Genomic DNA, 14,117 nt, shown 5'->3' with positions numbered 1-14,117 from the left:
ATAGAATGTCACTTAACGTTAGTCAGGGATCATCAGTTTACTCTGCTAGAAAAGGGGCCCTGAAGAAAAAGGTTGGCAACCACTGATGAAATATACAGTCACAGGGACAACTTTCTACAGAACAAGTCTTTATTTTTCACTTACCTAATGCTTAAATAAGTCAGTAGTTTCACCAAAGACAAAATAAGTCAATGGAAACCAATTAAGAATCTTGTAATCTGCTGAAATGTCTTTTTTTTTTTTACTTAAAGCGTAAAACATGGAAGACTACCTGGCAGAGAAACACATTTCACAGAAGCATTAGTTAAAGTACATAAATGGTTACTCATCTAGTTTTACAAAGAATCAGATGAGGAGGAATAACGAGTCCAAGAGGAAACCGAGTCATTGTTAGTCTTTTATTGAGGGTTGTACCCAAGTTTTACAGCTTTGTATGACGGCTGCAGGAACCAGAGGGTTACAAACAGTAATCAGTACAGCCAACAGAAGACCTACTACTCACTACTCTACACCTTAGTACAGATTCTCTTAAGAGCACTAAAATCCAAAAAAATAAGGAGAAAAAAAATACAGAACAAACCAAGCAACAAAAGGAAGGAGAATAAAAAGATTAAATGAAACTAAACAAATAGACAGCATCAGAGGAGACATTCATTATTAGAGCACACTGGAGTTGGTTTTCTATACCTTGTAATATCAGGCGACTTCGTTTTTGTCAATTTTTATACCCATACAAATAAAGATTGTCCTTCAAAAAGTGCAGTTTCCCCCGAAGTTTAAGATAAAATCCTTTGATGACCCGAGGAAGACATTTGAAAATAAAAAGGTACTTCCTGTTTTTGTTTGTAAAGAGAGGAAAACTTCCTCTCGTTGATTATAGACACTGTACGTTTATATTCTCATATATATATTATATATAGTTTCAACAGTCTCCCAAAGCAATGTGCATAATAGGTTTACAGGTGATCCAACTACACACTGTGGATTGATAGAATCTCTATAAAAAACATTGTAGTTGTGTAAAATTTGCAGTTTTCACCGGCCTCACTCCCCTCGGCTTATCGAGGAGACAAGCTGTGAAAATAAAGAAATGGACTTTGCAAATCTTAACCTGTCCTCCCCTCCTGCTACAACTGGCCCGACGGTTGCAAGGTAATAAAGGTTTTTTCAGTTTTTTTATTTATTATTATTATTATTATTAGTAGTAGTAATAGTACTAGTAGTACGATTCAACGATGGCACGACATGTTTGAGGAATATTATTGGGAATCCCATCTCAACTGTGTTTTTAAAAAAAGTTTTGGGATTTTTTTTTTGTTTTTTTTGTTTTTTAAAGAAAGCAAAAAACCCAAGGTGGACATGGAAGCCTGGGTTCAACACTCCACTGCATAGTCTCTCTGAGCGACTCCCACCCATCCCCTCTGTACTGGAGCCTGCCCCCCCACCCCGATAAACCCGCCCGCCCCACCCACATCTTTGTGCTGGTTAGACTAAAGCTTTTCAGGGTTGTTTGTGTGTATTCATACTAAATGTAAAATGACAAAAAAGACAGCAGATTCTCACAGTTTGTGTTTTTTTTTCTTTTGTTTTTTTTTTGTGTCAACAAAAATAGCCTTAGCGCTTTTGATCGACAGCAGGAGCCATTGGGTGTGTTATGATATAATATAGCATTTGCTCACAGGATAGTTAAGTCAAGAGAAAAACAGTCACATTATTTTTTTCTTAAACATTAAAAAGTAGTAGAGTATCACCAGCCAGCTTCCCTCCTCTCCTACACTTTCCTTCCGTCTTTCCTCCCCTCGTCTGGCCCTATCGGGAAGCTGCTTGGCAGCCCTGGGGATTGTACATTGCTCGTGGTGGTTTTCACTTACTGAAAAGGTTTTCCTCACATCATCCTTTTGCAAATGATTTCTTCAAGCATTTAACATTGTCCAGCTTTTTTTTTAAATACACATACATACACAAAGAAATAATAAATCAATCCCTTTCCTTCCCTCTCACCCTCCCCTCCTCGATTTGGCATGATAATGTGTTCGAACATACACACACTGTTTCTGTACAAGACTGGGTTTTTGCATCTTCCCACACACACACACTAACAGTAGATTGGACGAGACAGAAACAGAGCTAGATTTAAGCTGTGAACCAAAACAGTAACATAAACATCAATGAGAGGCGTTTTACAGACTTTGCTTGTCCCTTCTCTAACAGCAGAGCGATGCGGCCTCCTGAGCTGCTGATCAGGGGTCAGTTTGTGTCCCACTAATTGGTTAATGTAAGGATACTGAGGAGGGACACAACTGCTCCCGGATCAGTGTTAGGAGAAAAAGCATTGCCAAAATCAGAATGAACGAAGTGTAAACTAATTTCATCAAGAGCGGAAAGGGAATATCGACTGTTAAGAGTTCACTTGCCTCAGACCTCCTGTCAGTTTTGCGTTTCCTCTCCTGTAGTTAAGCTTAGGAGTTGGAGAGGGAGAGCTGATCCTGGGTAACCAGCAGAGAGGCAAGTGGAACCCTGTGTCCCTGAAAAGCCAGGAAGAGCTAGCCGATCACAAGTCGCATCCCCGAGCCCCGAGTCACTACAAGCCAACAAGAAGCCTTGTTTCAGTCAAGCTCAAGACATGAGCATCTCCAACAGCAACGGCCACCATGACAACAGGGGCGTGGTCAGAACAGTTGTTGAATACTGATTAAAATACTAAACAATGAGAAGTGGTTGCTTCACTTGACTTTTCCCGTGCGGTAGTTCCATATTAGAGGCTGATCAGGTGCCGGAAAAGGCAGGTCGAGACTGCGGCCGCGTATTATAGTTTTAAAACCCTTTTCAGCTACATTCAGGCGACGTGGCGAGGTCGCCGCTCTGACGAGCCGGCCCAGTGAACAGGGAGAGGTAAACATGGAGAGGACGACGAAGCCCCTCCCCTCTTCTCTCGCCCCCTCACTAGGGGCCGACAAAGCACCATCTTCTCAAGTCACAGCGCGCGCGCACACACACACACACACACACACCACACACACACACACACACACACACACACACACACACACACACATTACCCTGCCACAATACTCAGACGCATCAGACAGACCTGATAATGCAAACTACGCCACCTGTCCGACCATCCCTCCCGGCTTTGCTCTCCGCTTGCTCAACCTTTCCTCTAATCCACCCAAGTGCAAAATCCAAGGCGCCTCAGTTCAATTTGTCAAATTAAGTTAACTCAAAAAACAAATGACAAACATGGTTCAGATGTTCCACTTGATAACATTGTGTCAAACCAGACAAAAAGAAATAAGATTATATATAGTTTAAGCAAAGAGATTCTGGAATAAGTAAACTAATTAATCTTTTGTATGATTGAATTATTTGGTAGAGAGCAGTTCAATACTGGCACACACCACGGTCAAGTCTGGCTAATACTCAAGGTTCTGTCTCACTACGTATACGTTCAAGTTGTTATATATTCACGACTAAACTTAAGAAACACAACTTAAGCCAACGTTTCTAGTACTTCTGAAATAAAAACCTTTATCGGAGGGGGGAAACACGCGCAAACACACGCAACAGGCATAACAGAATAATTACACGATGAAGAAAAGAAATTAAGGTCCATGGCTTCGCTAATGCTGACTTCTCGTTCACACACTCTCTGAAGCTTTTTCTTTTCCCCCGATAATTGTGCATCATAGTAACTAAACAATCACTGGTAGATAGGTAATTCTAATATTCACGCGTGTATTTTGACAACAAACACCACTGGTGGATTTACATTCACTGCCGTTCTCACACACACACACACACACACACGACCCAACACCTTCCCCTCCAGTGGTCAGAACTCACATCTGCCCTTAAGGAGCAACCTAACACACACGCACACACGATTCATCAGGTCAGGAACTTCAGATGAGTACTCCCCCCCCGCCCCCACCCAAAAAGAAAAAAAAGAAAACAGTACAACAATACAATCATATTCTATTTGTAAACAGGTAGAAGCCACTTGACTTGTTGCATCTTCGGACACAATTAGGATCAAGGCAATGAAATGTGGACGACTTTTGCACTGTTAAAATATTATCTTCAACCAAAAACGAAAAGATTTAAGTTTTTCTTCTTTCCTTTTTTCAAAACACCATTTGTGGCAATGAGAGCGATAAAAAAAAAGAAAAAAAAGAAAGCAAGTTATATTTCGCATTTTGTTGTACTTAATGAAACATTTAAAACATTTTGAGAGACACGGGAAAAAAGAAAAAAAAAGCCTCTCAGTAGGCCATGTGAGAGGCTACAGTATGCATAGATACAGAGTCGCCTTTCTCTTGGTTTAGAAGTCTGACAAGACCGAACATTTTCCACTGACCGTCACACACACACACGCACACAATAAACACTCCCCACTTTTGATTTTAACATTAGTGGAGTGGAGGAGTGGAGGAAGAGGAGGAGAGAGGGAGCGTTGGGATTTCTACAGCCCGTCCTCCACCCCCCCACATTAGGACCCCCCGTCCCTCTAAAGACAGCATATTGAAAGCAGTGTGTTGAGCTTCTCCAGCTTAAAGCAGTTATTTGGCAGAGAAAATAAAACTTACAGACCTATACATAGTTTTCAGTGCTAGAAGTTGGATTTACCTTTCCTACAAGGAGTAGTAGTTTCTTTTGTTTTTTAATTCACCTACAAGGGGGGGAAAACTGGCTTGATTTCCTGAGAACCATTGCTGGTTATTTAGCAGACAAAGAGGAATAGTTCAAATAACCAACGCCATGGCCAAAACACTGATCCGAATTCCCAGAGTTACAAAGCATCGTCTTCATCCTCAATAAGAGTTTTGAATTTTTTTGTAGTTTTTCTATTTGTTTTATACATTTTTTTAAGTTTGTTTTTTAAATCATTTTTTTATATTTTTTTTTTATTATAGCATTTTATTTTTTATTCCATCTTCTCTTTAAAATGAAGAATGAACACACGTTCCGCCTCCTAAGTCTTGTAAACAAGAGGTTGCAGTGTGGCACCTCCAAAACATCGAAAGCCTATTCTGAAAGTGCTGTTTCCCCCCTGCCCACTAGGGGGCTAGTGGGAGGGCTTGCTAGATAGGCCCCGCCCCCTACATTGGGGCAGGCGGGGCTTGCTAGTCCCAGCTGCGGCTACAGTCCTTTGCACTGCAGAGCTCAACGTTCTTTAGTTTTAAAACAAAATTGGTGCAATACTTTTTAATGTCACTTTTACTATCACCAGATAATCCTCCTAAATCAGCTTTTATTATTCTTTAACTATCTGTTGATCTTGAACTCCACGACAACGCAGTAAGGTAGGCGTGCCAAGGCAGAGAGGAGCGCACACATACTCAATCACACACGCAGTCACACATACACACAAAGTACTTCCGCGCACATACGTGCACGTGCACACGCATATGGTAAGGACCTCAATGAGTAAACAGCTACACTGGAAAAACTGGCTGCTCCCTCTATATTGCAGATTATATATACTGAGAAAAAACCACATTCAGTGCAAAGTTAAAAAAAAGCTCATACTCCAACATTGTCAAACAAATGCAAAAAAAAAAAAAAAAAAAAAAACCGTTAAAATGAAAATAATTGGAATTCAAATAAACATGACGAATGAAACAAAAAAATTATATATATATATAATAATGAGCTCGATTGAAGCTTTTTTCGGTCTGAAAGAGCACTACCTGGAAGCAAATATCCATCCGTTCACATTATAGAATTGGCCTGCATGATTCAAGTATTCCGACTGATATGTTTTTGGGCTAAAACAAAGTGGACATATGTGCAGAGAGAGAAACGTAACTTGTTTTCCACAGGGGAGACCCCGTTTTTGTTGTATTTCTTGTAAGTGAGAAAGAGTCCGACTAGTGCCATTGCTTTTTTAACTACTTTTTTTTTTCATTTTCTTCTGCTGATTATTGATAATTCTCTACTGACCCTTCCCCCAGCCTGTTTGATTGGCAGGCGGTTCACATGGAGTCCCCACCCCCTGTCAGGTGATCCACCGGGAGGAAGGAGCTGATTGGAGAAGGGCTGCTGATCCTCCCTGCCTCGGTGCCACTGGGACTCCCCCACAGGCTACTGGAATAGTTGGGCCCGCCCCAGAGGGAGGAGCTGTGGAGATCGCTGCTGTTCCACTGGGTAGGTTCAGGAGCGCGGCTGGGAAATGGGTGAGACTGATCCATTCTGGTCTGAGAGGAGCCGATGGCTTGCCAGCCAGAGGAGGGAGTGGCCAGTGACTGCCCTTGTGCAAAGAAACGGTTGATTTCCTCCTCGCTGGCAAACTCAGCCAGAATAGTAGTGTTCCCCAAAACACACCTGCAGAGAGACAGCGCTTGAGTGAGTGTGTCTGTTCCTACAAAATATCCTGTGGCGTACCCACAGTAGGACGCTGTTCCCACCAAAATTAGTGCGTACACAGGAAACCCCGCTAAAAATCGGAGACGACTATGCCTTTCTGTTTTCTCGTTCGACATGACGGGAAGGCAGGGTTAGAAAATAACAGTGGTTACTGTCAGTGCCTGATCTGTAGTTCCTTTTCTTATATTAGTTATTTATTCTGTCCCTTTTTATCAAAACCTCAATGATTGTTGGAACAGTGGAAAGACTAACAAAACAGTTTTGAGTTTCTTTATTACCGTTTTCTGACGGGAGTTTGGTGGCTTTGAGAGCATAACTGAGTAGTGAAAGGGATTTATTGATTTTAAAAAATCAAATGTTTAGCTGTGGAAAACGTAATTAAGAGTTATAATGGCTACTGTTGAGTAAGTTTCAGTCAGACTTTGGATGGAATTATTTTAAATAAGTAATGATCCCACTGCTATGCAGTCACATCGATATTTTCCCTTTCTAAAAGTGTTGTCTTGCACATGCTCACGTGTATAAAAAAGGCAGTAGCCTGTATATATGGCAAGCAATTGATAATCTGTAGGAGAAATCTAGCTGAGGAAATCAGTTTTATATTACCTCCTACCCTGGTTATGGTTACTTAGTTTCTTCTGGCATTTAAGAAATCAACTTACTGGTAATAGCCAGGTGGAGCACGTGCCATTATGAGCTTGTGTCTAATACAGGACGACTGCTTAAGTACAGTGTGTGTGTGTGTGTGTGTGTGTGTGTGTGTGTGTGTGTGTGTGTGTGTGTGTGTGTCAGATGTCCTTACATGTGCAGGCTCTTCTGGGCCTTTGCGGCCTCATCCTTGGAGCTGTAGCATACCACGGCGTTACCGTGCGGCAGGTTGAGGTGGAATGTGATCAGAGGGCCGTGCTGCATGCACAAGGTCCTCAGGGTAGAGCCGTCGATCTGTGAGAAACACACACACACACGGACGTGATGAACAGGGACAGTTGTTAAGGAACTGCTGACAAATGTAATGCCCGAACATGTCCTCTGAGAGTTCAGTTTGTTGAATATGAACTGACAAAAACACTGAACACATTTTTAAAGTGGAAGGAGCTATTTTGGGCGCCCCTGGTGCCGGATGTAAAAGTCCTATTCAGGTTTTCCCATAGACAATGTTGCATGACTCACAGTTGGAGCTATTTTATGCCTTGGATCAGCATGAAACACTCCCAGTTTATTCCTCAGTCCAAAACATTAACAGAACTGCGTCAGAAAATATCTGGTTCTTTGATAAGTGGAAGGTACAACCCTACATATACACTTCAAGGTAGTTGTTTAAGTCAACTGACTTCAGATTAATTCAGCAACTATGGTGGCGCGTTTCATTCTCAACCGAAGCGTTTTCAATTTGAAATCTGAGTCACGCTTCTGGCTGCCTTACTCTCCATGGCAAAAGGCAGCAGATGCTCATGGATATTCTAGTATTCTGAGCCATCAGCCGTGACAAAACATGACTTCTTAACAATGAGGATATGTTTTGAAGAAAACATTTAAATAAGGATACAGAATGGGGGAAAACACTTGTGACCCCTCCTACTTTGTAACCAATAACAATAACGGGGGGAAAAACACAGATTACACTTTTCATTCATGTTCCTGCGAGTACCTGAGGTGTGAGATTTTTCAGAACAAGCCATTGGGTTCTCCCTGAGCTGCTGCTGTCGCTCCAACTGGAACCTGCCAATACAAGTGGAAGAGTGTGGGTCAGAGGTGCAGCCATACAACATGGATGAATAAGTGTCCCATAGCATCACCTACTGGATGTAAAGTGCTTTCATGTATGGTTAGTGAGTTAGTGACCAAAATGCGTTTGCCGCATACTCAATAGTTACTCAATTAGATATTTGTGACTCAAAAATGTTGACATGAAAGAATAATATTGAATAACTGGGATTTATTCAACCATTACTACAGGTAGTCTAGCAGATGTGCTCTCACCAGGTGTGTATCTGGACTCAGAGGAGCCCCACCCCCCCAGCCTCAGGGCAGAGCCGTCCCAGCCGGAGGAGGCAGAGCTGGGCTTCTGGCTGGTGAGGCCGGGTGGTGGTCTGGAGGGGGCCGCCACAGACAGCGCCTTGGTAGGCAGGGGGACCTTCCACAGCTCATGGGCCAGGGAGGAGTTGGACACAGAACCGCCGCCGGGAGACCACTTTGACTCACTGGGTCTGGCTGCAAGGAGAGAGGGGAGCCAAGAGAAACATTTTCACAAATCTGCTCGTCTTTCTCAACATAGTAAGAGTCCAACATGAACAAAGTGTAAAAAAGGAGACGCACTATTAAAGTCAGCTAAACATGCTGTTAAAAAACGTACACAACTATCAAACTGGTTTCTCACATTTTGGATTCTGGCAACAGATTTACTTTCCCCCCCACGTCCATTTAAAGTTCTTAACCTCTTACACAGGATGGCCCGTCGGCAGGCCCACGGTGCATTTTCAGAGAGGTTGTACCTTGCCCTTTGTTGTGTACAGTCCACCATGCTGGACTGTACACCCAATGCCACATACTCAGAGAAAGCTTAGAGTCTCGTCTATTTAGTGAGCAAAACGGTTTTGAGATCACAGTCACAACAGCAAGTACAGTAGGCATCTCACAGTAGCAAGCAAACCCAAAATAATAACTTTGAGCCAACTCACCTAACCCTAAATCTCATCATAATCCTGTAATCAGTAATAATCCAAATAAAACACTCCTGCGTCATTGCAGAGGTCCTATAGATCGTTTCCAGTAACAAGATATCCACCATGAACATCTTCACATCTCAAAAGCCCATGAACAGCTGTTGCACTCTTTGAAATCAGCTGATCGATGTGTACAATTTTGTGACCATACACGGAAAAAACGTAATATCTCCGCATTCAGCGCAGTTTCAACGCTTCTAAAATGGATGCCCGAACTCTGACCTTTCGATTGACACTTCATTTGAGCCAATCAGAGCTTCCATGCGTTATCTACAGCCATCAAGAGCCAATGAGTGTCAACTTCATAATGAGGTGCCAGCCCTCTTCTTTTGTTCACAGACTGAGCCAGCAGCAGCAGCAGTCTCCCGCTGACTGGCGTATCGTGTAGCCAATGAAACGCTGAACATTTCGACATACGCCATCAATGTTTTTTTTTTTATAACAAATATTTTATTTTTCATAATTGTAGTTATTATATTCAAAATACAAAAAACACTATTACTCAGTGCCAGAAGCACTTGGAGTGATTATTTAATGTTTTGTAAGAGCAATAAGAGAGTTATCTTTTGAATGAGACCAAAATCATGCAGCTGGTGAAAATGGTTGAAGAGCAGCTTTCAATTTACTTTGGGCATGTCGTTTGTAGGTATTTTTGGGTAAATTCCCCCACACTGTAAGAGGTTAAAGATCATTTGGTTCGTGGAGCAAAGAGGAGGAGATGGCAAAGGCTGAATTAGCAACAGGAACACATACCTGAAGTGCTTTGTGCTGTACTGGTGAGGGAACCGCTGTGGCTGGAGGCACGAATGGATGACCAGGCACTGTTAGAAGGCATCGTGGTGTTCAGTGATGAGGATGGCCCTGGGAAACAGAGAGAAGGGTTAGTGTCTGTAAAAGCACTTTAACTAATCTGAATTTATCTGCTCATCCACATTAATCCTTTCAAATATCTTTTAATATCTACTCAGGTTTAGCTTTCAACAATTTTAGTAACAAAAACAAATAACTTCATATATAGGAACTAAAACTAAACAGACATCTTTAATTAGATTGTTTCAAATATTGTGGACCACCTGAAGCTACAACCTGATGGGAGTTCTGAGCAGCATAACAGATCAAATGTTAACTACAATTATGTAAACCTGAGCCATTAGAACAACAGTTGTGAGTAAGTTTTACATTTGAATAAAGAATAGAGAAAATCACTTCTCTATTAGTACAAGATAATAAGGCTCACATAAAGACGGCCCACTTCATGGTACAGAGTGGCGCTTCTTTCTCTAACAAACCATCTTCTTACAATTGTTCAAATGACTGACAGTGACTGTTGTCATTTCAACCAGAAGAACAGACAGTTATTGGCTTAAAACAGTTTTACACATGTAAAAGTAAGTAAAAAAGGAGATAAAAGATTGGATAAGAAATATAAAGGATATAAAATGTAAGTACATCAAAACTCAACCCTAGTTTGTGTTCATGTCCGGCCATGCGTGTGACCTACCATTGTTCCTGTCCCTGAGGTGGTCTGTGTCGCGGACGGTGTTGATGGAGAGGTTGTTGATGACACTGCCGGGGGTCACATAAGGATCAGTCTCAGGGTCAATGTTGGGGTATCCTTTCCAAGGCTCCCCGGGCCGGAACTCTGCAGACACACAGACGGCGATTAGCAGTTTTCAATGCAAACATTTTGTCTCGTTTGTGTGTGAATGCAAAATCTTGTGTACCATACCTGGGGGCCAGGTGACAGTGTTTCCATGGGGCGGGGGGGAGTTGGCACGGGGCGGCCAGCCATCGCCCACCGAGCCCATTGATTGGCCGGGAGGACTCAGGGGAGATGGGCCAGGAGACAGGAAGTCATAAAAGGGAGAATCCTCCAGACGCAGCCCAGACGACATAGCACCTGTGGGACGAACACACACAAACATTAGAATAAACTCATTGGTTTGGTTATACACCATCAGAGCATTACACTATTTTACTATTTTACACCGACTACTTGTAGTCAGCAAATATTTTTCTAAGCACATTTGTACATACTATATAAAGCAAATGTTTCAAAACTTCATAACAAGGTGACAAATTCAACAGCAACATTTAATGTTTGACTGAAACGACCCTGTAGGGCAAATTTATTTGTGGTAGTTTGTACCCCAGAAGTACAAGATCTCCTATACTAGATAGACAATCACTGCATAAACAGCTCTGATGGCACTTTTAATATCAACAGGCCACTGTCACAAACACAAAGACAGGTTTCTTCTGTACCAGGTTTGCTGTTCTGCTCCAGAGGGTCAGTAGCCCAAAGTTTCTTCATTCTGGACTGGGGAGGCTCTTTGTAGCTCACAGCTCCGCCGCCACTACTACCACCAACACTCATGTCCAGGGGTACATTCAGGTTAGAGTTCAAGTCTGATGGGAAAGATAGAGGAAGAGAGAAAACAGCAGGGAGAGAAGAAATTCAGTCACTCTAAATATCTACATGTGGGAAAATATTCCAATTTAAATTTGGAACAATAACTGTTTATAGTAGCTAACATACTTAAAGGGAAGTTGCTGAAGGATCCGAGAGCAGCAGCATCCTTCTGCATCTCAGGGGCATTGTGGGACAAGTAGTTATCCAGGTACGGTTTGTGGGATGGAGCCTGTTTCAGCAGGGAGGGGTCCAGGTGCCGTGGCGGCTGCATCATTGATGGAGACGAACCAATAGGACGTGTCTAAGGACAGGAGGTGGGAGGTTAGAAAAAACAATCAAAACACCATGGACACATATCTGTATGAAACAGGATTCGGAGGGATTTTTTAAAACACACCTGTTCAGTCGGTCGTCCCATAGGCATGGATCTATGGCTCTGAGCTTTCTGCTGTTGCTGCTGCTGCTGCTGCTGTTGTTGCTGCTGCTGCTGCTGTTGTTGCTGTTGCTGCTGTTGCTGGAGGAGAAGACGCTGCAGACAAAGAAGAAAAAACGTAAATAAAAGCAGATAAATTGAGTTACAATATGCAGTCTGACAATACTGCAAGGAAACATTAAACAAGGCTCACTACTGCATGCATGCGTGTTCGTGTTTCGATCGCTCTACCTGTAACTGGTTGATCTGGTTGAGTTGTGACAGCTGGTTGAGCTGGGAGAGTTGGTTGAGCACAGCCACCTGCTGAGGGCCAAACAGAGGGTTCAGACCTCCGTTACCTCCTGGGTACTTCAACAGGGATGGAGGCACCTGAACACAAACAACATTGTGGTTTTCGTTTATATAATGCCATTCACATTTTCCTGTGAATTAGATGAAATCATGGACAACATTACAAAATAATGAGCAGTAGAATGCCATCTGAATTAAAAGAAAAAGACAACAGCAAGTTTTTATATACGCTTGTTCTACCTGAGAGGGCAGGATGGGTGGAGGCACTTGGTTACGAAGGTTGGGTTGGGGGGGGGCCTGGGACTGGGGGCCACCTCGGCCCTGTGCTACGCTGCTGCCACCCATCATAGGGTTTACATTCTGAGCAGGGAAGACACAAACACACACACAAAAGGTCAAACAACTTCTAAAAAATAAAAAAATGTGGTTTTGACATTCATAACGTCATGGGACGGGACAGACACAATCACAAACCCTCTTTTAGTGTCTTTGTGACAACCGGCTTCAAAGTAATTGAAAATAAGCGGATAAATGTTGGAAATACTTTTAACAAAATGTTGGAGGGTAATCTGCTAGAATACCCTTGTGGTTTGTCTCCATTTCTCCACAAAACATGATACTCTTATTGTTAGTATCTTAGGGTCTGAGGCTCAAGACCTAAAGACAACATCCTCTTCCTCCTTCCACACTCACCTGCCGAGCGCCCCCAGGACTAGAGTGGGCAGGAGACGGCCCAGAGTCGAGACAGGTGATAGGCTGAGCAGAATTGGAAGGGGGAAAGCTCATGCTTTGATTGGAGGAGTGCTCATCAGAAGCTGGGTTATTGTAAGCAGAGGGGGAAACGGATAGCTGCAGAAGCAAGGCCGGGTGCACAGCAGATGGACGGCAAGCACAGAGGGACAGGAAGCACATCAGCAGCCAAAGAAGTGCAAAGAGGGAAGGAGAAAAGAAAGAAAATAGTTAATTTTTCAAAAGAAGAGAGGTAGAAGGAAAGAGCAAGTGATGTGAGAACAGAGGAAACAATGGGGGAGAGAGTGACCAGTAGTTGAAAAAGAGAAGGTGGCAGCAGAAGATGAGACAAAAACATAGAAACAAAGATAAGAGACAAAGAGCTTCAAGTGAAGAAGGAAAAGCAGCAAAGCCAAATAAAACACACGGCAGCTTTGTACGGATCCACATAACGAAATGAATCACTTGCAAAACTACTGATTGTTATTACAATAAAGCATGTAAGTGTGCATAATTCATCAGCTTTTGTTGCACATAAGAGACACAACCTAACCAATAATTCATTATGATGAGATAATTCATGCAAACAGCATGAAACATGCCTTTCAATAGTCCACACGTCAAGTGCAGTGTGTTGGAACCACCACTGTGGGGCACAACAGGGCTGAGAGAGCAGCCAGACGTTTGAGGCAGATGACACACAACAGACTCTCTTCCACTCCACACTTAGCTCATGATCACCACAATGGCAGAGAGCGTGACTGAGCATAATATAGTAATGTTGTTTTTACATGGTAGAGCGCATTACCAACCCATTAAGTGCCGGTGCAACACTCCTGCTGTATTTCAGCTAGGTAAAACACTCTCAAGATGTCTTCCTTTGATAATTTATCCACCCCCACCCCATAGTAAACCAGGGAAGCTTTGAGGTTTCTGCATACCTTGTCATAGTAAGGGCTGCGATCCATGGCAGACTCCTTGTGGAGCTGGTGTCGAGATCCAGGGTTCTTCCCCATTACTCCATTGTAGTCTCCAATACTGCCCATGTCCATACGCTTGTCCTGCACCATCCCTGCTCCTGTCTTCATGGAGTCGTCAGGAGAGTCTCTCTGCAACAGGAAAGAGAAGAAATGTGGGTTAGATAGACCATAAAGCATAA

The 14,117-nt window shown here is 42.8% G+C and overlaps 1 protein-coding gene across 7 annotated transcripts in view; it reads right to left on the bottom strand.

Annotated features, from left to right (window-relative positions):
• Positions 1–384: 384 nt before the first annotated feature.
• The window catches only part of LOC115012763 (trinucleotide repeat-containing gene 6A protein-like), a 36,985-nt gene continuing 23,252 nt past the window's right edge, over positions 385–14,117 (bottom strand). For 5 of the 7 annotated variants that reach the window (XM_029438552.1, XM_029438551.1, XM_029438553.1 and 2 more), the window contains 14 exons: positions 13,900–14,067; positions 12,923–13,078; positions 12,470–12,589; positions 12,170–12,307; positions 11,903–12,034; positions 11,632–11,806; positions 11,358–11,501; positions 10,822–10,992; positions 10,594–10,734; positions 9,846–9,953; positions 8,350–8,580; positions 8,018–8,088; positions 7,172–7,311; positions 385–6,327 (listed from right to left, as the gene is read on the bottom strand). In XM_029438552.1, coding sequence (XP_029294412.1) covers positions 5,979–6,327; positions 7,172–7,311; positions 8,018–8,088; positions 8,350–8,580; positions 9,846–9,953; positions 10,594–10,734; positions 10,822–10,992; positions 11,358–11,501; positions 11,632–11,806; positions 11,903–12,034; positions 12,170–12,307; positions 12,470–12,589; positions 12,923–13,078; positions 13,900–14,067 — 2,244 coding nt within the window. In that variant the 3' untranslated portion in view covers positions 385–5,978. The remainder of the gene's footprint in view (positions 6,328–7,171; positions 7,312–8,017; positions 8,089–8,349; positions 8,581–9,845; positions 9,954–10,593; positions 10,735–10,821; positions 10,993–11,357; positions 11,502–11,631; positions 11,807–11,902; positions 12,035–12,169; positions 12,308–12,469; positions 12,590–12,922; positions 13,079–13,899; positions 14,068–14,117) is intronic. The other 2 variants (XM_029438557.1, XM_029438556.1) reach the window with 1 other exon arrangement.

Source organism: Cottoperca gobio, chromosome 8 (assembly GCF_900634415.1).
Source record: "Cottoperca gobio chromosome 8, fCotGob3.1, whole genome shotgun sequence".
Lineage (NCBI taxonomy): Eukaryota > Metazoa > Chordata > Actinopteri > Perciformes > Bovichtidae > Cottoperca > Cottoperca gobio.
Note: the sequence above shows the minus strand (reverse complement) of the source record. Positions and strands in the feature narration are given on the sequence as shown.